The sequence below is a fragment of the Bacillus rossius genome (assembly GCF_032445375.1).
Source record: "Bacillus rossius redtenbacheri isolate Brsri chromosome 4 unlocalized genomic scaffold, Brsri_v3 Brsri_v3_scf4_1, whole genome shotgun sequence".
Classification (NCBI taxonomy): domain Eukaryota; kingdom Metazoa; phylum Arthropoda; class Insecta; order Phasmatodea; family Bacillidae; genus Bacillus; species Bacillus rossius.
Window position 1 is genome coordinate 9,246,409 of NW_026962010.1, and position 26,518 is coordinate 9,272,926.

At 40.6% G+C, this 26,518-nt stretch overlaps 1 protein-coding gene across 1 annotated transcript in view; it reads right to left on the reverse strand.

The window, feature by feature from the left end:
• The window catches only part of LOC134541686 (mutS protein homolog 5-like), a 53,113-nt gene extending 26,622 nt beyond the window's left edge, over nt 1-26,491 (reverse strand). The window contains exons 1-10 of the mRNA XM_063385302.1: nt 25,990-26,491; nt 24,135-24,246; nt 22,602-22,670; nt 19,756-19,963; nt 17,618-17,846; nt 16,486-16,656; nt 13,106-13,244; nt 7,013-7,075; nt 6,056-6,127; nt 2,506-2,635 (exon numbers count right to left, since the gene is read on the reverse strand). Of these exons, the coding sequence (XP_063241372.1) occupies nt 2,506-2,635; nt 6,056-6,127; nt 7,013-7,075; nt 13,106-13,244; nt 16,486-16,656; nt 17,618-17,846; nt 19,756-19,963; nt 22,602-22,670; nt 24,135-24,246; nt 25,990-26,018 (1,222 nt within the window). The 5' untranslated portion in view covers nt 26,019-26,491. The remainder of the gene's footprint in view (nt 1-2,505; nt 2,636-6,055; nt 6,128-7,012; nt 7,076-13,105; nt 13,245-16,485; nt 16,657-17,617; nt 17,847-19,755; nt 19,964-22,601; nt 22,671-24,134; nt 24,247-25,989) is intronic.
• Between the last annotated feature and the right edge of the window lie 27 nt (nt 26,492-26,518).

A 26,518-nucleotide genomic window follows, 5' to 3' on the forward strand; every position in this document is an offset into this window, starting at 1 on the left:
TACATATACATAAACTTTTGGTAAGAGTCCTTATTTCGTACGATTGTGCGCACAGTTGACTTCCTTAAAACTAAAGTGTGACCAACATAAGCACGGCATTCATGACAATCTACGCGCCGTAATACTTCTAGTTTTGTCTCAAATACTTGAACACGATGCAGTATGAGTGATCAAGCACGTACAGTTACCGGCAGCCGAATGGGCAGACTGCCACTGGCTAGACTAAGTTCACGGCCCGGTTTGTGGCCAGGCGACAACAGTACGGCACGGTGGCATACGCGCGGACGTAAAAACATTTGGTCCTTTACACTCCATAGCCGCACTTTCACTTGCCATAGCTGATGTTTGTACAACAGCCGATAGCGTAGACAGACCTGCGCGCGGATCTATTCCCCCTTGTTTGACTAACTGTATCCCACGGCAAATCTGTTGTTTACAGAAGTTGAATTCGTGGCGTCGTGCTCGACTATTTTTTTTTTTTGCCTGCCGAGATTTCATGCTAACTGAAATTTACAGACGTGCTATTCAAGACTGATGCAGTAAAATTCACATCGCGCTAAATAAATCCGCGCAATCTGAAGACGTGCTAAGTGAGGGATAGGTGTATTTATGTAACTCCTACAAATAATTTTAAGTACTCAATTTCTGAAAACAGTAAGTGCTCTATTCCTATGACTGCCATATCTGAGAGCCTTGTACTTTGGGGAATTAAATCATTGAAATCCACTTGTCAACTGGGCCTGATGGTATTCCAAATTTTATTATAAAAGGATGTGCTGTTATTCTGGCCCCTATACTTAACTTTATTTTCAATACTAGTATAAATAGCGGAATTTACCCCAAACAATGGAAAATTGCAAAAGTTATTCCTGTACATAAGAAAAATAGTAAACTTAATGTTGCAAACTACAAACCGATATCACTTTTAAATGGATTTGCTAAAGTATTTGACAAAATTATATGTAAGGATCTTGAATTCAATCTTAAAAATAGACTCTCCGACTGTCAACATGGGTTTAGAAAGGGGAAATCTACTACTACTAATTTAATTAGTTTTGTTAACCCGATCTATTCAGAAGTAATAACGCGGGGTCAAGTTGACGCATGTTACTTTGACTTAGCCAAGGCTTTTGACACTGTTAATCACTGTATTTTACTAACAAAATTATCAAATATAGGATTAAGCGATAAATATCTAAAGTGGTTCAATAGCTATTTATTAGATAGAATCTTTTATGTTTCAATTAATAATATTAAATCTGATCTACATATAGTTAGTTCTGGTGTACCCCAGGGTGGAACATTATCCCCTCTTCTATTTAACATTTTTATAGATGACATTACCAAAGTATTACAATTCTCTAATTACCTACTTTTTGCTGATGATCTTAAGATTTACAGAAAAATTTCTCTTCATCTAGACTGTAAACTTCTTCAAAATGACATCTCATCAGTTTTCGATTGGTGTAAAAGAAATCTTGTTGACCTTAATTATGAGAAAACTACATCTATAACCTTCTCCAGAAAACATCATATCATTGCTTTTGATTATAAACTTGGTAATCATGTTATCTTAAAGTCAGTTTGTGTTAGAGATTTAGGTGTCTTACTTGATAATAAATTGTACTTTCATAACCATATTGAATCTCTTCGATCGCAATGTAATAGATTGTTAGCGTTGATTAAATATATTACCTTCAATGCCACTAATTTAGATTCTATTGTTAGTTTATATTTAGCTTTAGTAAGATCCAAGATTGAGTATGCCTCCGTGGTCTGGAACAATATCACAAAAACAGATAGTGAAAAACTAGATAAATTACAAAATAAATTAATCAATATCATTAATCAAAAGACCAACATTACCAACAATTCTAATAGTCTATCCTCTCTCAGATCTTTAGCTCTAGAAGAGAGCTATTAGATGCCCTTTTTATCTATAACTGTTATACCAATAAAACAAAATGCAATTATATTCTAGATAATACTGGGATTAAAGTACCTACCTATAACAGTCGACAGACACCTTTATTATGCTCCTTAGGCAAATCAAATGATATATTATACAGAATTATATCAAATTTGAATAAACATTGATGCTATGTCTCTCTATCAAAAAATAATTTAAATATAAAACAATTTTTCTTAACTTAATTTAATTTGAATATGTTTAAGGTTAATGATGCTACCATATTTAATTTTTTTTTTTATAATCAGGTTCTGGATTATCATTACTGTTGTTATAGAATTATGAAACTTGTTCTTGTTTATATGTTAGTTGCTTGCTGTATTGTCTTGTGTATGTGTTATTATAGTATTGTCCTCAATGTTATTCATTTTGTTTCATGTATTTGTTTTGTTTATGTATTTTTTTATGTTTATCGTGCCTACCACCCATGGCCTTATGCCGTTGGTAGGCATGTAACAAATTAATAAAAATAAAAAAATAAAAAGAAATTGGACTAAAAATAAAAGCATAGAACCTTGTCTCTAACTATCACTCACTCCGGTCCAGTTCACTGTCAATGCCCAGCTGAATCGTCAGCCGCTTCTGCTTCTCAGAGTCTGGGAAGTCAATAATTCTCGTAATGCACCAGGACACTTTCCTCAACGCCTTCATTTCAAATGATGCAATCTGGAATTAATTTACACAACTTATTAATAGAGACACGGAAATTTCGCGAATCGCGATATAACACCGCAATTTACCTTAATTCGCGACAAAACACCGAAATCGCACAGCATCGAGAAATAAAACTGATAATAATGAATTAGACCACCCATGCAAGACATCGCGAAAAACAAGTAAACACGACGTTGACGGCACATCGCCATTTTTCTAAGTTCCAACATGGCCGCTTTGTAGTAATGAAAGTAAATAATGATTTAAAGTATTCCCGTCACGTAATCATGACAATTTGAAACGAAAGCAGTAATTGCAATCATAAACTAATTAAAAAGAGAAAAATGTACCTGAGCATCAACACAAAGTTAATAAAAAATACCGGCGATGTTTTCAACACAATATAGCTGCCATGATTTTCAACCCGCTGTATTTACACATTAATCTTGTAGAGAAATATAAAATTTTAATTCTTCCTTTCATGTTGAACAGTTAACAACCTCATGCTTTCAACTACGTTTGACTGGCTTGGCAACCTACTCGTTAGAGCTGTAGGTGTAGCAAACCGTATGTATTCGGTACTGACTGAGTAACGGGTGCGCCATCTAGTATCGAGTAACGAAACGTTACACACGGCTGGATTTCGTTACTCGCATTTTTCGTATGTTTTACGCATGCGCGCGCATATTCGATGAATTTACGTTACAAAGAACGATGTTTGTTAAAGTATAATATGGAAATTTGTCGTCCAAGTTTTTTACTGTTTATAAGAAAGTATTTTTTACAAATTAGAAATATGTATGTTTTTGTTCTTTATTATCGCGTATTTTCACGTGTTTTTTTGGTTTTTATCTTAAAAGAGATAATATAATAAAACCGCTCTAATGAGATTTAATTGTTTCTTGGTTAACAAAAACTGTTAATTATCAAATATTGTTAATTGTTTATATTCTATTTATTATTATTTACGTGTCGTCATACTGTACGCGTACGAAATACGACTCGATTCGTTGCTGCAACATAACATTGCATGTTATGCGGTATCAGAAGTAACGAGTAACGTAGCGACACGATAGTAACGAGTACTAATTGTTATAGTAACGAATACATACGGGTACACTTTTTTTCGTTACTTTTACATCTCTACCACTCGTAAACATGAACACATGGCACTACGCCGATTGATAAGCAAAATCAGTGACCTTTAACTGCCGTAACTACACTTCTCAGCAAATGCAATACGACCGCAGAGCAAGTGAATACGGCGTCAACGGGACAAAGAACAGCAGCAAGAAATATTAAAAGAATACTAAGTTGAGACATTTTGTGCCGAGGCAGCGCGCTAGGCGACACCGGGCCGTGCCGAGGCAGCGCGCTAGGCGACACCGGGCCGTGCCGAGGCAGCGCGCTAGGCGGCACCGGGCCGTGCCGAGCTGTTTCAAGCCTACAATTTTTATTTGCCAATAGTGTTGACTTTAGAGTGCAGTATACGAGTATACGCCGTGCCACTATTATTTAGCCAAGCAAAACTTGTAGGTCATAAAACCATTCTCAAAAGTTAAAGTAAACATGAAAAACCAAAACAGCGAAATAAAACCGAAATTTGATTTTTTCAAAACGAAATTTAAGGAAAAATAAAACCATTTTTACGGGACTCTACTTATTAACGTACAGTTTACTGCAATATTGAATAGGTGTAGTTATTTTCATTTTCATCAATGTCGTATAAAAATACTCTGTTTGTGGTGTCTAACTGTATGTCCGTTATCCTGTGCATTACATTTTGATTGTTTTACTGAGATTGTATGTGTGTCAAGCCTACGAAAAAGTTGTATAACTGTTAATATGCATGTTACAAAAATATACAAGAAAAAATAAATGGTCACGACATAATATCAAAATATATGGTGTGCACAACTGGTGGCATTGCCCATGCTAAAAGCAAATTCTCTTAATAATGTGCCTGAACCAGCCACACAGAATGTATAGTGGTGATCAAGTGACGAAATGAAATTTGGTATAGTGAGTGTAGTGTATACAAAACTAATGAAAATATTGCATTATGAACACACACAAACCCACTAAATAAGAATCCCAATTAAAACAATTATTAATTTACTTTTGACAGTTCAAAGTGGATAAGCACATATAGTTTAGTACAATATTAAAAATATTCAGTTCCAATAGCAACCTATTTAAATAGATTTCTGCAAACGGTACAAATTTTAGTTTTTGTAAAATATAATATTGAACTGAACTACCCTAGAATACTTGGTAGTATTTCAAGATTTAAAATGTGAATTTCTGGGTTATATCATTGTATGTACCAACACTCAAAATCACTTTCACCACACTAATATGTTGTAAAATACTGAGGGTTCAGTAGAGCTACGAAATCTTTGTCTGCAGGACGAGCAGCATGGGTGAACAGCATAGTCTCCTCCAGGAAACATCAGCTATAGCGATAGGGAATGAACTAAAGCTACTAACGCAGATGTCAGGAACTCGGCTACAGCAGCTCCTCTGAGATGCTGAAAACTGCTAATATTTTGGTACTCTCTCACCAAAGACAATCTCTAGGATCAAGGTGCAGGGCGTCATCACCGAAACGGTCGAAGCTTACAGATTGAGATAACAGAACTACCCGACATTACACCCTATATCTGACGTTACAAATGTCAGACGTCCTGAATTTAACTGATATGAAAGACCACTAAGTAATACGCGGTCGTCGCAAGGTCTTCTTGAATCCTGTGTGGGGTCCCGTGGGAATCGAGACCGCTCCACACACAGGAGACGTCTTGCACGATGTACTTATAGCAAGTGACTCTTTCGTTCAATTACTTAAACTGCATTATTACCAGAAACTTCCCATCCAAACTGAGGAAGGCACCAGAAACATTATTATGAGAAATACTGGATGAAATAATTTCTACCCGGCAAACTGTGTTCAGGTGTATATTTATGAAGAATGTGTGCCTAGTGCAGACTCAGTACAAAAAGGAATTAATTATTCAATTATAAAAATAAATAAAATTAACAAACTAGGAGAAATTAAACTGTAAATAAAGGTTAGATAATACTCCTAATGAAGGACAGCTCGGATAACTTTAGTATTTAACATTACAATAATTAAAATTAATATTTAGAAACAAATATCTGCAAATTAAACATAATTAAAAACATGTAAATACTCTGAATGTTTACAATGGTTTATAAAATTAATTCATAAATTATGCATGCACTAAATGAAGAAAATATGTTTAACTTTGTTTGGCTTTGATTAAGAAATTATATAAAAATTGTGATTAAATTTTGTAATAGTTTAGTTAAAAAAAACCTTGTTTTTGCAAAGTGAAAAAAAAAAAAAAGATCCTTTCAGGTTTGTATTATTATTTGACTGTACATTGTTTTTTTTATTAGATCCACTACCTTAGTGAAGAGTGCCGCCTCATCCTTGTATCTTGAGCAAAGTTCATGAAGAAGCACTAAATGGTAGATTGTCTGCACACACAACCAACATACACATTTCACAATACTTCCTCAACTGCATTTTTTATTACCAAAATGAGCTTAGAAACACATGCCCTACATAAAAACATCTTTGATTATAAAAATATTTTTATATATTCTAGTTTAAAATATTTATCTAATGTGACACCTTTTTTTCCAGACATTTACATGAATGCAAGAAGGGCTTAAAGCTGCTACATACTTGTCTTATGCAATGGCCCAATGGGTTGTATCATATATTACTTTTAACTTATGTCACTCTAGCAAGTAGTTTGAATGAGGGTGATGCCGCAGACCATTAACTTCAGGTGTAAAACTCTAGTTTCTCATTGGAGAATGTGAAAAACATAGGTAAGCAGTTAAAAAAAATATTTTCTTGCTCAAATTTGCTCCAACCTTGGACACTTGGTACTTGTTATAGGATAACCCCAATAGATGCACTCATACATATGTGCATGTACAAACATGCCACCCAAAAACTTTCAGATTGCATGTAATGAATAAGCATACTTCCAAGAATACTTCCATGTTCAAGAACAAGTCACCTACTGTCTTATATGAAAGAGCAAATTTGTTTCTCCGATTTTATCAATGATAAACTGACTTAATCATGCAATATGTATAGTACTAGATGCAAGAAACAACAATACACAAATACAAACACAAGCAATATCACAATTTTAAGTCATTTTACGGTTAGTAAGAATCATTTATGAATTATGAGTTTATATAATTGATTAAAATATATTTAAGAGTTTTTAACTGTAATTAGATTTTAAAGTTCTTTAAAAAAAGTTAACTACAAACAACATTAAGAAGTTTTATTTAAAATAATTAAATTCATTTTATATTTCAACATTTCAACCAAAAACTTACTCTGTGCAGAATTTTCCAATCACGTACTGGTGAATTTTGTTTCGACAGTATTGTCACAATTTTCTGTGGAAAAAGAAAAAAACCATAACAGTTCACTAGGAAATTTGTATAATTGTACCTTTTTATTGACTTGGTCAATCATATATGTATCAAGTACAGTAGCCAAACAGTTCTGGTATGATTTCACGCACTCAGCTATTTGCTTATCATCTCACCAGAAAATTATGGAATACTTCCTTGGGACTGCAAAATATTATGTGGGGACACAACAAAGATAGTTTCTGTGCAGATTGGCTTAATGTGATCATTATAATGCACGTAGGAATAAGGCAAAATTACGCAACTTGCACAAAATATTTTTGGTGTAAGAAGTGCAGTGTCAGGATGAGCACCTCAGAGTGTTCAGCGCTGCTGCACAAATGTGTGCTCTATGTGCCAGTACAACACAACAGTCCGACACTTCAAACAGGGCCAGTTCAGTTTTCCACGGTGTCACTCTGAAAGTCGAGCACCCCACTCAACTGCACATGCAAACAAGGCCGTGTAGCCAGGATTTTGTGAAGGACCCTTCCAGCATAGCCATTATATAATTTCCTTAATGAGTATGATTTCTTTATAATTAAATTTTAAAAGAACACTGATAGCCACAATAAAATCTCAGGGAGAAGTAAAAAATTCACACAAAAAATATATATGTGTTGCGGGCTGATCGCGCATTGCCGGTGATTTCGAGATGTTAACTATGGGCGCCACCACGTGGAAGGGCACGTGGACCCGGCGGAGTCTCTCACTCAGGGCGTGACGTAGCCCAAGTGGGGACGAGTTACCAGCCCTTTCTATCCTAGCTACCCAGACCTGGCCCGCTCTAGGCGTCGGGCACGCCACACTCCTAGACTCACTCACCACGTGATTAAATAAGTACTCACTTTATATTTATTCTCCAGATTTAATTTCACTAACACGTCTCTCTACACGCCCGTTACACGTTACACATTACACGGTTAAAAAGCCTGAGGCACGAATCGGTTTAGGTGAGGGCATGGTCCACACACGTGGCCATGCTGCAAAGTTTACTTATTACACGATTGCTGAAAACTCGACTGAGACAATTAATTAATTAAACAGCCCGCTGACCGAGAGCTGCCCCGAGGATGACGAACGAAAGCGATTTAGAAAGAATTAACGATACAGAAATTACTTGGTCAGTGATGAACAATGGTTGAGGTCCCCGGGGTGCTGGCGCGTCTGCTCTCGGTCAGTGATGAAGATGGACTGGGCTGAGCTCATCGCTCGCAGGTGGCAACATGGCGCCCTTCGCTCCAACACAATTACCGTTACTATATCCTACGATTCCGTGCCCCGGCGAAAGTTAAGCAAATTACAGATCAACATTAAAAAATATATAAAAATTACTGACAGTTTAAAGTTTGTTAATATCTACTTAATTAATGATAATTTATATAAAAACATTCCTACCCTCGTCCAAGTCCGTGCCTGTTCGGGTCCGCCCGGGCAACGTCTGTGGTTATTTCAAGTAACATATTTAAATTAAAGAAAACACAAGTAAATTGCACAACACTGGGGAAAAGATGAATAAAAACAAAAAAGGGTTTACAAATAATATTAAAACGTAGCAAATTAGGGGTGCGGCGCACTGCAGCTAGGCGCCCTCTTGCCGGGCTGGAAACACACACACGCACGCACGAGCGGGAGGTTTGAACTGAAACGGTGGTTGGGCGGTGTCATATCGGGCTCAAAGGGGCCGCAGGCCCGGACGACGTCAATTGCCCCCTCCGAAAGTAGGCCGATATGACAGCGCCGTTTGACAGATGGATGGGGGGCGTTGCCTGTACTGTTTACGTCGCGCACTCCCACGTGGCAATGTTGATGTTTACGTTTTTGCGGGCAGGTGGCAATGTTGACATGACGGACGGACGAGCAATGTTTTCAAAATGACAGTTGAACAATATTTACACTATGGGGGACGATACACACGGACAGAATGGGCGCTGGCTGACTAACCTTGTGGGTGGAGACCCACCAGTTGTCCCGAGCCCCAAATCTGCGTCAGCTGTGGCTGCGGCGGCTGCTGCGGCTGCTGCGGCTGCTGCGTGCGACAGCGCGGTGGTGGCCAGGGCGCCGGCCGGCAGGGGCGGCGGCGACCAAGGTCAGGCGGCTCGTGGCAGGCGGGCAGCAAGCGCGGGCGGCGCTCGGCACGGCCCGGCTCAGCCTTGCTGACAGGCGGGCGCTTCGCTGCCCGTCGTGACAGACGGGTGACAGGTGTCGAAGTCCGGGTGATGGTCACGTTCGGTGGTGGGACGGTCGGGCGTCCAGGCGTCGTGGCGTCGACCTGCATCGCGACAGGCGGACGCAGGGAGCTCAGGCGACTCTTCACGGTGCGGCGTCCCAATGTTGCCAACTTGCGACATTTTGGTGGCGTCTCGGGCGGCAGGGCACTTGACCGGTGTTCCGGTACTGCGGCGATCGGCGTCGGAATCGGGCGTCGTGGCGTCTCGGTCGTTCCTGGCGTCGCGTCAGGTGGGCATGTAGGCGGCGTCAGCGTCGGCGTCGCGCGCGTCTGTCTCACTCGGGCAGGTACAACCGGCTGTGCTTCGAAGCCAGGCGGGCACAGCGGGGCAAATCCGGGTGGGCACAGAGGAGCGAACCCAGGCGGCGGGGCGGCGCTCAGGCGTCTCGGCGTCAGGGCCCTGGACATCGTGTCGCAAAGCGTCCTGTTTGCGACTGCGCACTCTGGTGGCGGTGACGACGGCATGATGACGTCGAAGCCAGGTGGTGGCGACATGGTGACACGAAGCGTCGGCGTCGAGTCTGGTGGCGTCCGTGGCGAGTCGTGTGGCGGAGACGAGGCGGGTTTCGCCGGAAATGACCTTGGTGGCGTCGGGACGGCGGTTCGGTGCGGTGGCGAGGTCATTCCGGCGTCGGGAGGTGTCTCCGACACGAGGCGGGTGCTGGACGGCGTCGCAGACTGCGGCGGGACGGTCGTCGTCGTGCGTCGCTCGGTTGGCTTCGGCGAGTCAAGCGTCATCATAGTCGGGATGAGTGGCGTCAGGTCGGCGAAACGAGGTCTTGCTGGCGAGGATGCGCTAGGACCAGCGTCGGGAGACGTCAGGTCGACGAGAGGTGCCGGGGTTGGCGGCTCCAGGACAGGAGGTGGCGGTAGCGGAATTGTCGGAGTCGGGATAAGTGGCGTCGGGTCGACCAAACGCAGTGTGGCAGACGGCGGCGGAATCGGACTTGTGTCGGGAGCCGTCAAGTCGATGAGCGTCGGCACGGCGGGCGTCGGCGTCGTGACGACGGGCGTCGGCGTCGGGACGACGGGCGTCAGGACGACGGGCGTCTTTGTCAGAGCGGTAGGCGTCGGTAACGTAACACGTGGCGGTGCGGGTGACGTCAGGACGTACCTTCGTGGTGCTGGTGTCGGCGTCGTGCGTGAGGAGTCGGCTTGGTGCTGCGGTGACGTTCCGGCAACGGGCGGCGTCCTTGGCACGGGCGGCGTCGGCGAGTCGAGCAGAATCTTTTTCGGCGTGGTTGGCTTCGGCGTGAGCGGCGTCTTTTCCGGCGTGAGTGGTGTCGGCGTGAGCGGCGTCGGCGTTTCGGGAAGCGTCGAGGCGTGTCGTGGAGAATCTTCCGGCGTCTCTGCCTCGTACTGCGCCTGGGTGACTGGGCAGGCGGTACATCGTGTGCACGTAAAGGCAAAAAACTTGCGCAGCATGGTCCATTCACGTTCGCCGATACAGCCACGATGCCACAGGCCGGTACATTCCTGGCAGCGGAATCCCTCGCTACTATCTCCAGGACACGACCTAGCTCCACACTTCGTCACGCCGTGTACGCGGTACTCCGTGCAGTAGCCACACTCATATCCGGCGGCGGTCCTGCCATATAAGTCCCAACTCGGGCAGGGGAAATAACACCCGATACACTCGTCCGGATACGGATGCATGTCTACGCACGTGGTACTCTACACGCGAACCGTCCTCACGAACACATCAGCACTGTGTTACTTACTGCGCTCGGAGTCCGTTGTTTGTGCGCGGATTCCTGGAAGCGTGCGCTTGGCTGATCACGTGGCTGGCGCGCCAGAGTCCCGCTATGCGCTCCGCGCGAACAATAGTTCCAGCGCGAACTTTAGTTCCGCGCGCTCCGCGTAACAACCGCCTATCTCACACGCTCGTACAGGTCTGGTTTTCGCGGAAGATGTAACTCGCCCCACGCTCTTGGGCGCCATTTGCGGGCTGATCGCGCATTGCCGGTGATTTCGAGATGTTAACTATGGGCGCCACCACGTGGAAGGGCACGTGGACCCGGCGGAGTCTCTCACTCAGGGCGTGACGTAGCCCAAGTGGGGACGAGTTACCAGCCCTTTCTATCCTAGCTACCCAGACCTGGCCCGCTCTAGGCGTCGGGCACGCCACACTCCTAGACTCACTCACCACGTGATTAAATAAGTACTCACTTTATATTTATTCTCCAGATTTAATTTCACTAACACGTCTCTCTACACGCCCGTTACACGTTACACATTACACGGTTAAAAAGCCTGAGGCACGAATCGGTTTAGGTGAGGGCATGGTCCACACACGTGGCCATGCTGCAAAGTTTACTTATTACACGATTGCTGAAAACTCGACTGAGACAATTAATTAATTAAACAGCCCGCTGACCGAGAGCTGCCCCGAGGATGACGAACGAAAGCGATTTAGAAAGAATTAACGATACAGAAATTACTTGGTCAGTGATGAACAATGGTTGAGGTCCCCGGGGTGCTGGCGCGTCTGCTCTCGGTCAGTGATGAAGATGGACTGGGCTGAGCTCATCGCTCGCAGGTGGCAACATGGCGCCCTTCGCTCCAACACAATTACCGTTACTATATCCTACGATTCCGTGCCCCGGCGAAAGTTAAGCAAATTACAGATCAACATTAAAAAATATATAAAAATTACTGACAGTTTAAAGTTTGTTAATATCTACTTAATTAATGATAATTTATATAAAAACATTCCTACCCTCGTCCAAGTCCGTGCCTGTTCGGGTCCGCCCGGGCAACGTCTGTGGTTATTTCAAGTAACATATTTAAATTAAAGAAAACACAAGTAAATTGCACAACACTGGGGAAAAGATGAATAAAAACAAAAAAGGGTTTACAAATAATATTAAAACGTAGCAAATTAGGGGTGCGGCGCACTGCAGCTAGGCGCCCTCTTGCCGGGCTGGAAACACACACACGCACGCACGAGCGGGAGGTTTGAACTGAAACGGTGGTTGGGCGGTGTCATATCGGGCTCAAAGGGGCCGCAGGCCCGGACGACGTCAGTGTATGTAGTGCATAGATGACTCTTGGTTAAGAAATTCCTACAACGAAACCAGGATCATAACGCAAATTATTTCCTGAAGGTCACAACTCTGTTCTTGGGAAACAAGAATAACAAGTTTGGTAATATTTTAACTATTGAAATATTACCAAACCATAGAGATGGTCACTTTGGGCCCCCGTAACAATTGTTATTTAGGATGACACTCAAAATTTTTGATAATGACTGCCTTGAATAAAAAATTAAGCAAACAACGAACCAAATGATGAGGAACATGATGTTGGGTTTTGTTATTTTTTTGTTATGTTTTTTGTTATTGTCATTATTATTATTTATGGGTAGAGACATGCAAAATTCACGGATTCATTTCGCGATAGGCTAGCATCAAAACAACTTTACCTTCGTACCGCTTCTGCGATTGGCCCACACTTTATCCGGGGAATTGTGAGCCAATGGGAAAAACTAAACCAAGAAAGTGCCGAATTACGGACAGCCTAGTCGAGACGTCTCACGCGTCAGTAGCCAATGAACAGGTGTCATTTCCGCGAATATTTAAAGGACTGTGGAGTCTATCCTAGAGGTCAATGAATCTGCGAATTTTGCAGGTCTCTATTTATGGGTCATTGCTGTACATTCATTGTTATAGGAATATATTGTATTGCTGGTATAGTTTCCAATGCTGTCACAAGTGCGAACAGTCAAACAGAAGTAATGAAAAGGAAATGAGACGAGCAGCTGCTGAATGGCCACGGGAACTCACGGCGACGCTCCTGACGTGCTTCAGGCACTGGGTCATGTTCTTGACGACCTCGTCGCTCCTGGGCTGCATGCAGAACTGCACCACGTCCAGGCGGCCATTCAGCACGCCCACGTCGCGCGTCGGGTGCAGGAACATCACCCTGCCACCACACGCACATCCTCACTCGCACTCGTAACTTGTGCTCGGCAGGTTCACTGCACTAATATTTCAAATTTCACGGTGTGTCGCTTTGCTGTGGTCACATCCTCTCAGCCAATTGTTTAAAGCCCTGATGCACGTCGAATTGAGATTACCGCACTACTGCTCATGCTTGTAACTTTGCATCAAAAATTGCTTGTTTAGTCATTCCCTGCCACTCATTAAATTCTGCCTCGCAATTTCCGAAAAACCTGCATGTCTGAAGCCTACCATAAACTAAGAGTAGCTATAATTATGACATTCAAAGCACATTATGCTAAGGATAGGAATTTGAATAAGCATTGAACTTTGAAATATTTTTGTTATTTAAACGAAAACATGAGCACTGCAAGCTAAATCATTGACTTCATTAGAAAGTAAATGATTTAGCTTGCAGTGCTCATGTTTTCATTTAAATAACAAAAATATTTCAAAGTTCAATGCCTCTTCAAATTCTTATCCTTAGCATAATGTCCTTTGAACATCATGACTACAGCTACTCCTAGTTTATGGTACCGTGTCAGGCTTCAGACATGCGGGTTTTTTCGGAAATTGCGAGGCAGAATTTAATGAGTGGCAGGGAATGACTAAACAAGCAATTTTTGATGCAAAGTTGCGAGCATGAGCAGTAGTGCGGTAATCTCAATTTGGCATGCATCAGGGCTTTAGTCAATTGGCTGAGAGGATGTGACCACAGCAAAGTGACGTGCAAATGCTCCATGTGAAGAAGGGTAACGAGTGGGTCGCAGACGTCTGCAGTTATTCCATTGGCCCATTGCACTAGCAGCCAGCAGTCTAGTGTACAGCACAGCATGTTGTTTGGTAATGGTATATTTACGTGTTTAGCTTTGGGCAATTGGTGTAGTGTTGATTGTTTGTGAGTTGTGTTTGATGGTTGGCAGCAAGTAGATGGACAGATGAAAGTGAAAGAACAAGATGGCGGGGTGTGATGGATTAGCAAGTGTATCACTTATGTTGCATTTGCCAAGGACTCTTCCATGACAGACTCATACCGAATAGGAAGTCTCCATATGGCTTAACCATCATCTGCCTGAAACTGGGAGTTTCATACCATGAAAGGTGATGCACATCAGACTGCAAGTTGCTAATGCATTTGGCTAACTCTAAACGTCTGCACCCGGCTCGTTGCTTGCTTCCACGAAGCATTTGAATGTCACTGTGTTGCAATCGCACTTCCTCTCAGGCAATGGAATATTGTTCTGGTCCGTGCAAAATTAAAATTAAAATTAATATTTGGGTGCTACAGTTTGTGCCTGTAACTTTGCAGGGTTGCATTTCCGGACATTAGTTCCTTAACAAAAATTGTTTGTTTTGGCATTTCCTGCCACTCATTAAATTTATGACTGGCAATTTACAATCATTCCATGTAGAGCGAGTAGAGTTATGCATAGTGAAGAAAGAAAAACAAATCAATTTTTTATGTGTTAAAAAGAAAAAAAAAATTAATTTAATGAAGGAGAAAAAATGCTTTTCTGATGGCTGTAACCATGTGCAAAGAAAATTAGTTATCAGGTATTTGGGTTCAAAACAGTCTTTGCTTCCTGTTTGATTGTCTCCCTTAGCATTTTCCAGCGGTCTGCAATGAATTCACAACCAGAGTGCCCGGAAAACTACAAAAGTCCACGTGTCTCACGACGGCTTGTAATGAGTACAATTTGCTGTTGAATCAGCACATGGAACATGACCTGCAAAAAGTGCAAACTTTGAGGGAAGGGGAAAAGTTTAAGTGAACCAGGCCTTCTCTTTTATAATTTATGTAGCCTTGTTTACTGCTGGTTTAAACTTCAAAGGGCAAGAAAAGGTCGGGGGGGTGGGCCCGATGTACAAGCGTGGGCCAACCCACCCAGTTGCATCTGTTCTGCTTGACAATAACAATATAGTAGCTGGTTACGATACAAGGAACCACAGTGCCTTTTACATGTCTTATAAGTGGTGGAAAGAAGAGTTCTTTACCTCACCCTACACTCTGTTTCCGTAGATTGCAGTTTATAAAATATACATAATTTTAAAATAAGTATTCTGATGTTAAATGAAGAGCAAATGTTTACTTTGAATTAATTTATAAAAATGCTGCTAAGTATTTGCACTAGGAACTATCCAATACATGAAGCAATTTTAGTGACTTTTGAAGTCGAAAAAATTGAGGATGGTATTGTTTTAATAGAAACACAATCATTTTACAAAGCTAAGGATTTACTATTTTTTTGCAATGAGTAAACATTTTTTTAGATTGATACATTAGTAATTTATCTCTTGTAATGAAGACTTTTAGTTCACACATTCTTGTATAATTAATTCACTAACAAACTGAGGCATTTTGATTACTTCTCAAACTTTATTTTATCAAATGGTACATTTCATCTGCATCGGTAATAGATTTGGCATAACAGCAAAGGCAATATCAGTATTTCAGTGATCTGCAAAAAACTGTGAATTAGGACAGCTCTAGCTATTAGTGAAGATTACAGTATTAAATATTTATTGAATCAGCAGCCAATATTGATGTCTACATTGTTCATCTGCATTGGCTCAGTAGCAATTGAAAACCTAACAAAAGAGTGTGTAAAAGCAAATCTGTAAGTTTTTTTTTTTACATAAGTTAAAATTGCAACTATTTTACTTTGTATTAAAATTTATTTTATGAAACCAAGACTTAATTTATACAATTCTTATCAACAGTCTGTTAAGTGTAATGTATTTTGTATTGCATTGTATTTTAATAACAAAGGCAAAAAGTTTTTGTCTAAACTTATATTTCAAATTCACGTTAAAAATAACATGTGTTCAGAACACTAGACTTTAAAAAAGGATACATGGAACAAAATAAATAAATGAACTAATAACAATAAGTTATAGATAGGGACCGGAAAAATTCACGGGTTCAATGACCTCCAGGATGAACTCCATAGTTCTACGTACAATCGGTCAAATGTCACCAACTCATTGGCTGCTGTCTTGTGATACGTCCCAATGTAGCAGCCTGTGATTTGATAAAGCTTTGGTCAGGTGTTTCTCATTGGCCCAGAGTCATCCAGGTGAGTTGTGAGCCAATAGCAGAGGCAGCACTGAGGTATAACTATTTGTATTTTAGCGTGTCGGGAAATGAATTCGCGAATTTTTCCTGTCTCTAGTTATAGAAGTAAGTTGCGAGGATATGTAAATGATGAGTACTTGTAACGTACTTCATGAAGTTGCTGCCGACTCGGGAGCGGCACCGGTTGAAGAGGCCGTACACACTGAGGCCCTCCTTGTCGCTGCTGGGGGACCACATCTTGAAGCAGGAGGGGTGCATCTTGTGGCTGAACACCTGCAAGGCCTCGTACGTCTCCGCGTCCATGGTCACTATGTCCGACCTGCGGCACATCACCCGACGCTGGCATCGAGCCGCGATTCCCCGCTGCCGCCAAGCTTCTCGCACTCGAGAACCACCTCACAGTCGGCGAGTGACCCAATTCTCTTCGACATTGCAAACGTCTACAGCTCAGCACACACAGATGACACAGTGGCAAAGGGTGTTTGAAAGTGCGCGAAGCGTTCCGGAGGCAGACGCACCAGCTCACTGTGGCGATCAAGCGTCATTCTCTCTCATTCACAAACAAACCTTATTTAAAAATTTCCTCGGATATTAATTTTTAAAAAAATCCTCAGATATAATTAAAAGAACATCGTGGGCTTCCGTGCACATTACATCTGTGTCTATAAAATGCTCTCTTCAAATATGGCTGTCATAAACCCAAGCCAAAACGACGCAAGGAAGTTGGAAGTTGAACCATGGGCGTCGCAATTGGGGGGGAGGACGTCGCCCCCAATAATAAGTCTTCATTTTCGTCCCCTCCAATAATATATTTAGTTTCGTAGTTATATTAAAAATACGATTTCTGTGATATAACCCGTATGTTGCGCATGGTGCATTTGGTCCAATCGTGGTAACGTGAGCACTGTGTTTTTTACAAATTTTGTTCTCTGAAAATATATTTTTTATAAAAAATAAATTATATATTGCAACCAACTATAATTAGTATACATATTTAGGAAAGAAAAATGCCTAAAAACCACCTTTTTGCACCTTCATACCCCAAATTTCCCCCCCCCCCCCAACCCACCGCTTTTTTTATCTCCAGGGGATGGATATTCCTCAACAACTAAATCAATTGCATCCCCCCCCCCCCCCAAAAAAAAATATATATCCTTGCGACGCCCATGGTTGAACGATAATTCCGTTGCATTACTGTGCCCTGCGTAGTACTCTGAAATGTCATTGCTGACAATTGACACCTTGCGTGGTTGGCGAACCGGGCACGGGTGAGCACTCACAGCAGCATGTTGGTGAGCAGCAGGACGGGCGCGCTGGCCTCGGCGGTGAGGCTGAGCGCGGGCCACGCGGCGTCCAGGTGCCTGAGCAGCGTCCCCAGGGCCGTCACCATGGTCTCCGCCCCCAGGTTCAGCACCGACTGCAGGAAGCGCTCGTGCTCGTCCTCGCTGGCGTCTGCCGGCTCGGAGGGCAGCCGCAGAGACATCACTCGCGCCCGGCACGCCTGCAGCTCTGCGACCACCGTCCTCACTTCCCGCACGGCCATTCACTCCATTCTAGCACGCAAACACTTCGCTACTTCTCAAGCTCAGGAAACGGAGTATTGAATGGTGGCTGCATAAACGTGATACGATTAATCTGCAGTGGAAATCAATAACAAGTTTATAGAACTTGGCAATATGTTAATTTCTACTATAGACGTGCAAGGTGGGCTAATTACAATTTTACGTACTATGAACTCACATGGCAATCGATAGTTTTCTCAAGTTAATAAGTATCTCGTCATTCTTCGGCGACAGTTAGAAACCGATTTTGAAGCGTTGTGGGAAAATATATACTTACTCTTGTTACCGATGTGCAACATGAAGCATTATTGGCTTCAAGAAAAAACATATAAAACGTGAATTTACTTCGATTTTAAGACATGCCTATATTAGGCTAGGAAACTAGGGTGTGTCATCTTGTGAAGACATCTCACATTAACCAAATTTATTCGATTTAAGACGCACCTATTTTGTCACTTTTCCAATTATAACTAATTTTGGTGTCTTACATTTTGCTGAATTTATTTGATTTTAAAATGCACATATTTATTGTGTTTTATAAGTTAAAAATTGACGATATATCACACTACACCAATCCTTCACCTACCACATCTTCAAAATTGCGTGAATTCATTTAGCGTGATTCTAATTTTACTGCCCCAGTCTCGAATAGCACGTCTGTAAATTTCGGCTAGCACGAAATCGCCACACGCAAAAAAAAAGTCGGGCATGGTGCCATGAAGTCTACTTCAACTCGGTAAACATCAGATGTACCATGGCATACAGTTAGCTATACAAAGGGGGGAAAAGATGCGCCATCGCATGTTGCACAAACATCAGCTATGGCAAGTTCATTACGGCTATTAGGAGTAAAGGACCAACTTTTTTAGTGTCCGCGCGTATGCAGCCGGCCCGTATCACAGACCGGGCTATGGTGAACTTCAGTCTAGCCAGTGGCAGGGAACTCGAGAGTGTAATGCATCGTGTTCAAGTATTTAAGACAAGACTAGAAGTATTACGACATGCAGAATGCCATGAAGACCACAGTAATGTTGGTTGCACTTTAGTTTTAAGCAAGTAACTGCACACTATTGTACGTATCATAAATAAGGATTATTCCAAAAGTTTATACACATCTAATGCTGTTGGTTGTACTAGCACTTTAAACAAATACAAGTTAATTTTTTTTAAAAGAGGAAACATTAAACCTGATGTGCATGGAATAACACATGAATCATGTGCTGCATTGGCTCATAACGGTTTTAGAAGGGCCTTAGGACCCAAGAATCAGCATCTGTGTGAATATAAAAAAAAAAAAATATATATTGGTTGTCTGTAAAGTCGGTTTACGGACGATAGTTTAACGTGACGTCATAACAAAACATCGATGACATGATCGCATACTTTTATGAATAAAATTGAATCATTTTTAATTTTTATTGAATTATCACTTTTGTATGGATACAAAGAAGGAGTGAAATGAAATTTACAATTTAATTCATAAATATACTTTTATTTGCACTCATTAATTCAAATATGTTTATTACTTTAACAAAGAGATTATTTTAACTATAACTTTTATACATGTTTGCTATTTAACTTCTTCCAATCTGTGTTATTCTGTTAAGGATAGGACGATGATAGGAAAAGTAGGAAACGAATGGGAGTGTTTCAAGTTTAATGTGCCTCGAAAAAGTCTAATCGATGGTTGTTCCAATCGAGTGGAAGAGAAATGGATGCGGCGCAAGCGTACAATGAGCGTAACGGGACAATTTTTGTAAAGGGACACTTTTTCGTGCGTGCAGCCGGCGTTCATCGATTTATTAGACGTTGTCACGTCAAAAGACAGTTAATGTTGAAGAGAGTGTAAGACATACTGCACTCCTTGGAGGGCAGGAAGATGAGAGCCCCGCTGGTCGCGGAACCCCCCTCGTCCCCTGGTGTCACCAGGGCCCTCACCGCGGACGTGAAGGGCTCTGCCAGTCCGTACAAGGTCACCACCTTGCTGGGCTGCACCTGGTAGTACAGGCTCTTCAGCATGTTGAAGTCTGGGTTCACGTCTACAATGTCCGCCAACACCGACACCTGAAACCGTTACCCCCTACTTTGCATCCACATTCCTCCGCAGTCTCTCTCATTTTATTTTTTACTTCTCAGGAATAGGCTGAATGCGGCCTATGGGCAAAGCTTTTAAAACATAGCCAAATAAAATATTTTTTTTATTTAGAACTTATCTCTAAAATTAATTAATTATTTTACAACTTTTCCAGTTTGATCCCTATTTCCCTGAAATACACCTGGCATTCGTGCGAAAGGAATGGCACGTTGTCAGTGACAAGATCTTTTGGGAATCCGTGCACGCTGAATGCATCCTGCATTGCATCAATGATTGATTTGTAAATCTTATTCGCGATTGGGTGTATGTCTAGCCAATGAGAGAAGTAGTCAATAAGGATTAGAAAAGCCTTACCTGAATATGCAAGAATTTCAGCTCCCATCTTAAAGTAGGGAAGTTTTGGAATTTCATGGGGAAGTAACGGTTTTTTGTAGTTTGCCGACCTAACCTTTTCACAAGTGTTACACTCTGAGATCTACCCCTCAATGTCTACTGACATGACTGGTCAGTAAAACAAAGTCCGATAGCTGGGGAGCCTCATCAGGCCACACTGAAGGACGATTAGGTAATGGGCAAACAGCTAGAGAAGAAGGGAAGCAACTCCAGATAAATTCCTGTAGAGGAAGGGTTTATGGGTTTTGAGAGAAGGCGCCACCACCCATTAAGAGATAGAGAATCCACTACTTCCAACAAGAAGGATGGAGGGAATGGGTATGTTACAAGGAGTGGTAGAAGAGTGATTGCCAGGATACCATTTGAAATATCATAGGAAACCCTGTAAGAGGGGGGAGGTGTTGCATGGGATGAAGTTGGCAGCAATACAGAGGTAAGATGGCGAATGCAGTGACTATGTATATTATGTGTGATATTGTATTTAGCATCCAATAACTAAATAAAGTATGTAGCTAAACCAATGGTTCATGATCATTTGTTACTAGACCCTACACATGTCTAGCAATAAAATATAACAGTGAATAATACCAGTTTTGGTACTTCTAGGATGGTTCGAACTGATGCTCAGGTATTGGCATGTACGTGTTGTTCTGTATACTTTAGTGGTGAATTTGCAGTTTTCTTTGGAGACTAGAACATCTAGGAAAGGTAGGCTCTAATTGGTTTCTGTTTCACATGTGAATTGTATTGAAGGTCTAAGTGGATTGAGGATATATTTCAAAACTCTTGTAACTTGTCGAGGCCATGTTGTCGGACAAGAAAATTTCATCACATAGGGAAGTCAAATGGGGTCATAGTCATGTTCCAATCTTCCTGCTTGAAATTCTCCATGAAAATATTGACCATGAAAGGATAACTTGAAGAATCCACTAGTGCTATTTCTGATATTTGGCTATATATAAAGATGAAATGGCTAGAATTTTAAATGAAGGTAGAAATCTGGTGTGTAAGTGGTTTGACAATATTTAGCAGAAATGATACTTTTTGGCACGAACATTTTTGCCAAGATCTGGCTACTTTAACTCCATAGCCAAAACTGTAAGGTACTTTCAAATTATTTTTGGCTCGAGCAAGTTGTCATCCAAGGAACCAACCAACAGCTTCGACTTCGGGTGGAGTATATCCCGGAAGAAATGCAAAATTGTAGACAGGGATTTTGCCTGTTATTTAGTGAAAGTATCACCAGAAACAATGTTAAAATTGGTGTTTTTGTTTTAAGGCAATTTGAAAGCGAAGTCACATCATGGAGGGCTATGTGGAGTGCCATTCAACTAGAAGAGAAGAAGGTTGGCTGCGAGACTAATGAAATATTTAAATTTTGCTACAAGGCTCATGCAGACTGTTACATTTGCGAAAGAACATGAAGTTTATTGATTACAACTGGATTTGAGTAGCACTTTAGTTTTGCGAGTAAACTTTACAGTATACAATGAGGAAAGTTAAAAATAAGCAAGAGAGTAAATTTTATATTTGGGCTGGTAAAATAAATTTTAAGTTAACAATAATTTTTATTACTAACAGTACCTGATTAGTATGTATTATAGTTTCTGAGCTGCCTTTTTCTTTTAATTTAAACTTTAAGATATTATTATTTGAAATGGCTATATTTTATCATATGAATTTTAGTAATTTTATTTAATTTTTGTATGAGCAAATAAAATTATAATTTAAATGATTTAGCAGTCATTTGGGAATTTTTCAAATTATTTTATAAAGTTTCAGGAGAAATAAATATGCGAGAAAGAAATTAAGAGCCTGTTCACCTTCTTATTGGTAAATTTTTTGAGTCTCCATCTGGTTAAGGTATCCACGCAGTTTTCATTTAAATTCATTTTTTTTTTCTCTGACAAGTTTGTTTACTGTTATGGTTTGTTTGGTTCAGTCAGTCAGTGGAGTTGAGTGTTTGGAGAGTTTATGTTAGTTATTAATTATTTTATTACGACTTTGGCATTAGTAATCTGCAACTCCAGACAGAGAGCGACGAAGTAGTAGGCCACTGTTGGTTAAATGAAATTTTACCGAAGGCCAGGCAAGCTACAACCACACAAACAATGCAGAATGCTCCAGTGTGTAACAAACAAATATGACCTGCGTGCTTCTGCAAAAGATGTATGTACAGCTGTACACTGCCTGGCATACAGACAAGAAGATCACCTCGGAGGTTTCCACGCTGTACGAAGCAGCACCCAGCATGCCTCTCTTCCACACCACGCACAGGATCACCTGGGGACACAAGCAAGGAACAGCAGTCAAGTCACCTTCACCAATCAGGCAACCACAATGCAATACTGCAGCTCCCAAACTTGACCCTGTCAAGAGAGGAAAATACTTGCTTGATAGATTCACAGTTGTTTATGTTACAACTTCATTTAAGTGATTTCTCACTCATAATATCTTCATCATCACGTATCTAAACAATTTTAATTTTTTTTTATTTAATATTATTTGGGCTTTAACTTAAATGTCTCGACATTGAGAAAGGACTCGGCTATGGTCTACTGTAAGAAACTGTTGTATTATTTTTCTGGAGTGATTTTGGGAAACCAAGTAAAATAAAAATCAATATGGCCGTACCAGGATTCGAACCCACATCCTAACGAATTTTGGACAATTGTCTTAACATTGCTTTAATAAACCAATTAAAAATAACAGTAAGCTGAATATACATTATACTTAATATTTAAAGAGGCTAACTGTATAAAATAATGGTGAACTCATTCCTACTGTCAATGTTATATTTACACATGTAGTGGAACAGTTAATTTAATTTTGATATGACTTGTTTTCTCAGTTAGACCTATATGCCTAAACCTTTGGCTGGGTGATTTCTCAACTCTTGCATTCACACGAGTATCTTGTACTTATGCTAAGCTGGGCTCTTGTGAAAACCACCTTTGGAAACCATATCAATGCAAATCAAACACTGTCAAGCTCAGAGTTAAATCTCCCAATAATAAGTACCGTAATATCTAAATTCTTCCTAGATCTAGTTCGAAGGGCTCAAATTTTATTTGTAGATATGAACATGAGTCTATGTAAGTGAACACACTTTCGCATACGCTTGTACACAATACTCAGAAATAAATAAGCCAATTTATGTTGTCTTGCACATCGTTCAGGAATTAGACAAAATCATGATGATCATTCTTAAACCATATTAAAAATCTAGGTAGGACCCATCGAGGTATTTGTCTATGGAAATGGATGCCTGATATAAATGGTGTCACTCTGGTTAACACTATGTGAGCAAAACAAGCTATAAATACATAAAGAAGTTTGTTAAATAGCTTTAAGGGAATCTGTTATGAAGTACCATCAAAATACTTTGTAGGTAGTAAGTATTGTTCAACAAACAAAGTAATAATACATCAGCCAGAAATAAGATTACTTAACTCCAATATAACCACAACTAGTTTACTATCATGTCTCATTTTGACTTTCATTGTTATTAACACCACAAAGATCTCACAAAACCATGCTGTATATTCTTATGAAAGGAACATATATCACATTCCAAATGGTTACAGATAACCTGGGGTTCAGCACATTATTATACGTAAAAAAAATTGGTAAAAATCATTGATATCAAGACACACACTTAATAAAAGCCCAATACTTTGATTATCTCAATTGTGATGCCCAGCATCATGCCAAGGGTAAAAAAATAAATTTAAAATTCTGACTAACATCATTAGGATGAGCATCTGATGAAGATAAATGTTGAACATCATCCTGAACTGATGTCTCATCTTCATTGAGATCTTCAACGCTCTCTTCTGACAGTCCGGCAACACTTGACCTGCAAAAACAGAGAAGTGAATATTGTGCAGGTAACTGTCTCTTGAATTCCAACTAAAATACTTTCCTTCTTAAATAATTAAATGACCCCACTACAAACCCTGCCAAACAAAGTCAACAACATAGACTACAATTATATGAAGGTACTATACACACACATACACACATATACACACACACATACACACACACAGAGAGAGAGAGAGAGATGGACACACTTGTAAATAAAGAAGTGGCAATGTAGCCCAGAAAGTCACAGAACATGGGACTTGCGCAAACAGGGTATCAGTGAGGTGGCACTGTTCGATGAGTAGAGCAAGTACAAACATCAATCAAGTAGAAGGGGTATTTGCTGCATGGTGTTGAAGTGGACAGTATCCTTTCTCCTGCTCTAAAGAATTTTTACAAAAAGGGATCAGCGGTCGCGGATTAAAATCGAGATTGCCCGTGGCAAAAAATGCATCGCAATGTTATCAAGGATTATCTGAAGCCTGTGGCACGAATATGTTACCGTAAAGGACAGTTGCACGATAGGACAAAGCTTTTCGTGCTGGTCGGACTGCGACTGCAGATTTGCAACGCACTTGTTGACCATCGATTCTTCAACATTATGTTGACATTTTGAGTGGTCTCCTTTTCATAGACAGTTCATGGACTGTTCGGGAAACATCCGCTGAAGTTGGGCTCAAGTCATCAAAAGGTGTGGCACACACTGAAGGAAAAACTTAACATGAGGAAAATTGTGTCCCGCTGGGCTGCACATCGACTCACTGACGCACAGAAGTGGCACTGGTATACACTGGCTGGTAGCCACCTCGACAGATGCCACAATGACGGAGATGCATTTCTGCAGCGTATTGTCACCACTGATGACGTGTCGCCTTCCAGCCTGAATTAAAGCTTCAATCCAATGAATGGCATTTCTCAGGTTTGCCACATCAACAGAAGTTTCGTCAGGATCCCAGTCGGGTGAAGGTAATGCTGGTTTTGGCATACGATACTAGGATGTCATTCTTACGCATGCTGTGTCTCAAAGAGAAACTGTCAACGCAGTCTACTATTGCCAATTTCTACAGAACCATCTGCATCTGGCTATACAGTGCACATGTCCACGTTTATTGTGGGACAATATCACTATCGTTTTGCATAACAATGCTCATTGTTATGTTTCACAAGCTGTAAATAATCTTTTGTGACTGTGGTCTTGGGAGGTGTTGGATCACCCTCCGTACTCATGTGATATAAATCCTTGTGACTACAACCTCTTTCCTCAGTTGAAAGATTCCCTTCGAGGCATCCGTTTTCCTGATGTGCTGTCTGTCATCCGAGCAGGATGCTCTGTCGCTAACATTTACAAACAATATCTTGCCAACGGTATCCTACGGCTTCCTACAAGACTTTGCTGATGATTTTCCAGGTATTTTGCCACTTTATTTACAACCCTTGTATGCATATATATATATATATATATATATATATATATATATATATATATATATATATATATATATATATATATATATATATATACACACACACACACACATATATATATATATATATTGTAAGTTACTATTTTCTATATGATAGCTTGTAAAATAAATACGATTGTTTAAAGTGTTGAGAGCAGATGGCAAAAAGATTTTGATGTTTAATTCACCTTCTTTAAAAAATAACTTCTACCATAAAAAAAATCACCCGAATCAACAATAAATAATACTAATTTGGAGGACAGCTGACGTACCGAGAAACCGAAGTAAGCGTTTCTGACATTGTTAACAATAAATAAATAGTTTCTTTTTCTCGTTCAACAAATCAACACTTTTCTAGTGTGTTTAGAAACGGTTTGGTTGTTAGAAAATCTTACAACTTGATCAAAAAATGTTTCAATTTTTATTCCCTAAAACTTTCAACTTCAAGCTATCTCTCACTCAACTATCAAATAATTACATTCACCGGTACAAGATCAAAAGATTTTTTATTTAAAAAAAACAACTCAAAACTTAGTTCGAATAATGGCGGCAACCTACGACGGCGGCGAACAAAAAAAAGTTAGTTACTTTCCGTTATACTAGGCTATTTTCCATGATATGATCATAAACTTATCATTAAATCCAAAACAACCGTTCCGTTACTTCAGAAAAATTGCACGTTATAAAACTTCCACTTTGATAGTTTCCTGACACTTGTTTCCAATCGCTCTATTAGCAATTAAGTCATTCGATGTTTGTGCTTAACATTTATACAAATTTTGTCTAGTCTACACTTTAATT